The following is a 1784-nucleotide window of genomic DNA, read 5'->3' as shown; positions in this document are numbered from 1 at the left end:
ATGACAGTAATAAGTAAGGGCCAACATTATCAACATTGGAGGTGCTAATGTTTGAATTTCAATTCGGTTAATGTAGCCTCATGGTATATAAACAGCAAGACTATTGCCATTAATTATGACTGGTTATAAGAATGACCTCACTGAGAACCCTTAGTGCAATGCTCAGTTAAGTTAAAACATAAAGTTAGAAAATGTTGTGTTTTACAATGAGTGACATTGTGTATCAAACAATTTCTCCCCTAGTGACAACATGAATTTCTCAGAGGAGTACTTGGATGATTATTATGACATGTTCATTCAAACTGATCATTCAGAGCAGGTAAATCAGTCCATACGGGTGGTGTCCATGGTCCTCTACAGCATAACCTGTGTCCTCGGTATCCCAGGCAATGCCTTTGTCATCTGGATAGCTGGAGTGAAGATGAAGAGGACAGTTAAAACCGTCTGGTTTGTAAACCTGGCTGTAGCAGACCTCCTCTGCTGTATCTCCATACCCTTCTCATTGGCTGAAATCATACTGAACCAACACTGGCCATTCGGAGAGGCTATGTGTAAGGTTATCCCCTCTGTCATGTACCTCAACATGTTTGCCAGCATCTTCACCCTGGTTCTCATCAGCCTGGACCGCTTTGTCCTGATCATCCTGCCTGTCTGGTCCCAGAACCACCGGAGCATCACCCTGGCCTGGTTGCTGTGTGGTTTGGCCTGGGTCCTGGCCCTGCTCCTCAGCCTCCCCACCATGATCCATAATGGGACCATCGATGTTAGTGACGACAACGAAGAAATTATGTGCACCTCTATATACCCCCTTGGCGAAAACAAAATTAGGGGCATCTTTTTGGCCATCAAAGCCACCCATGTCCCCAGGCTGGTCCTCGGCTTCCTCGTTCCCCTGTTGGTTATCGCTGTCTGCTACCTGCTCATCGGCAGGAGGGTGAGCAGCGGTCGCTTCAAGTCTCAGAGGACCTTCTGGATCATTCTGGCTGTGGTGGCAGCATTCTTTGTGTGCTGGCTGCCGTATCACATCATAGGTATGGTGATTGGGTATGGTAGGTTTGCCTCGGCAGGTGAAGCCTGGAATTGGTACCCTGTTGTCATCTCTCTGGCCTATGTCAACAGCTGCCTCAATCCTATCCTGTACGTGTTCATGGGCCAGGACTTCAAGGAGAGGGTCAGGATCTCTTTCCGTAAAGTATTTGAGAATGTCTTCAGTGAGGATGCCACAACACACACATCTGTGTCTCAGGTCTGAGTCCGAAATGTCTGATAACTCTCCTGGGTCGTATTCATAAACTTAGGTTATAGGGGACGTGTTGCCTTTATCTTAATGAATTCCTACGCTGGTACTTGATCACAAAACATTGTGACTTGTTGAGTCACTAAATGAGAATGATCTGGATGGTATGCATTAAAAAATATATTTTACAAGCAACAAAGTAATAATGCATTGTGAGGTCAATGCCTGATAGTAATATTGATTGCATTGATTTTGAATTCAATTTGATGACTTTGAATCGACATGGAAAACCGTCTGTGCCCTGTGGTTGTAATGTTGCTTGCATTGCTTTTGAGGTTTTTGTAAAGCTGTTGTTGTTGTCTTATATTTTGTTACATGTATGTTGTGTAGAAAATGGAAGTGGGAGCCAGTATCTAGATTACTCTGATCAAGACATTCCAGGAAACAAAAGAAAAGGTTATCACATTTTCAAAAATAAACAGTCTAAAGATCAACTGGTCCTGGCTGGTTGGCATAGAAGTTCTCCACAAAGCCACATAGCAGTACT

At 44.1% G+C, this 1784-nt stretch overlaps 1 protein-coding gene across 1 annotated transcript; it reads left to right on the top strand.

Annotated features, from left to right (window-relative positions):
- Positions 1-250: 250 nt before the first annotated feature.
- LOC311136136 (C3a anaphylatoxin chemotactic receptor-like) lies at positions 251-1252 on the top strand (the record flags this gene model as incomplete). The annotated part of the gene is made up of 1 exon (XM_084170223.1): positions 251-1252. The coding sequence occupies one exon, from the start codon at positions 251-253 to the stop codon at positions 1250-1252; it is 1002 nt and encodes a 333-aa protein (XP_084026349.1).
- Positions 1253-1784: the final 532 nt, after the last annotated feature.

This window comes from Coregonus lavaretus (assembly GCF_964263955.1).
Source record: "Coregonus lavaretus genome assembly, chromosome: 10".
Lineage (NCBI taxonomy): Eukaryota > Metazoa > Chordata > Actinopteri > Salmoniformes > Salmonidae > Coregonus > Coregonus lavaretus.
This window is presented reverse-complemented; position numbering and strand designations above follow the sequence as displayed.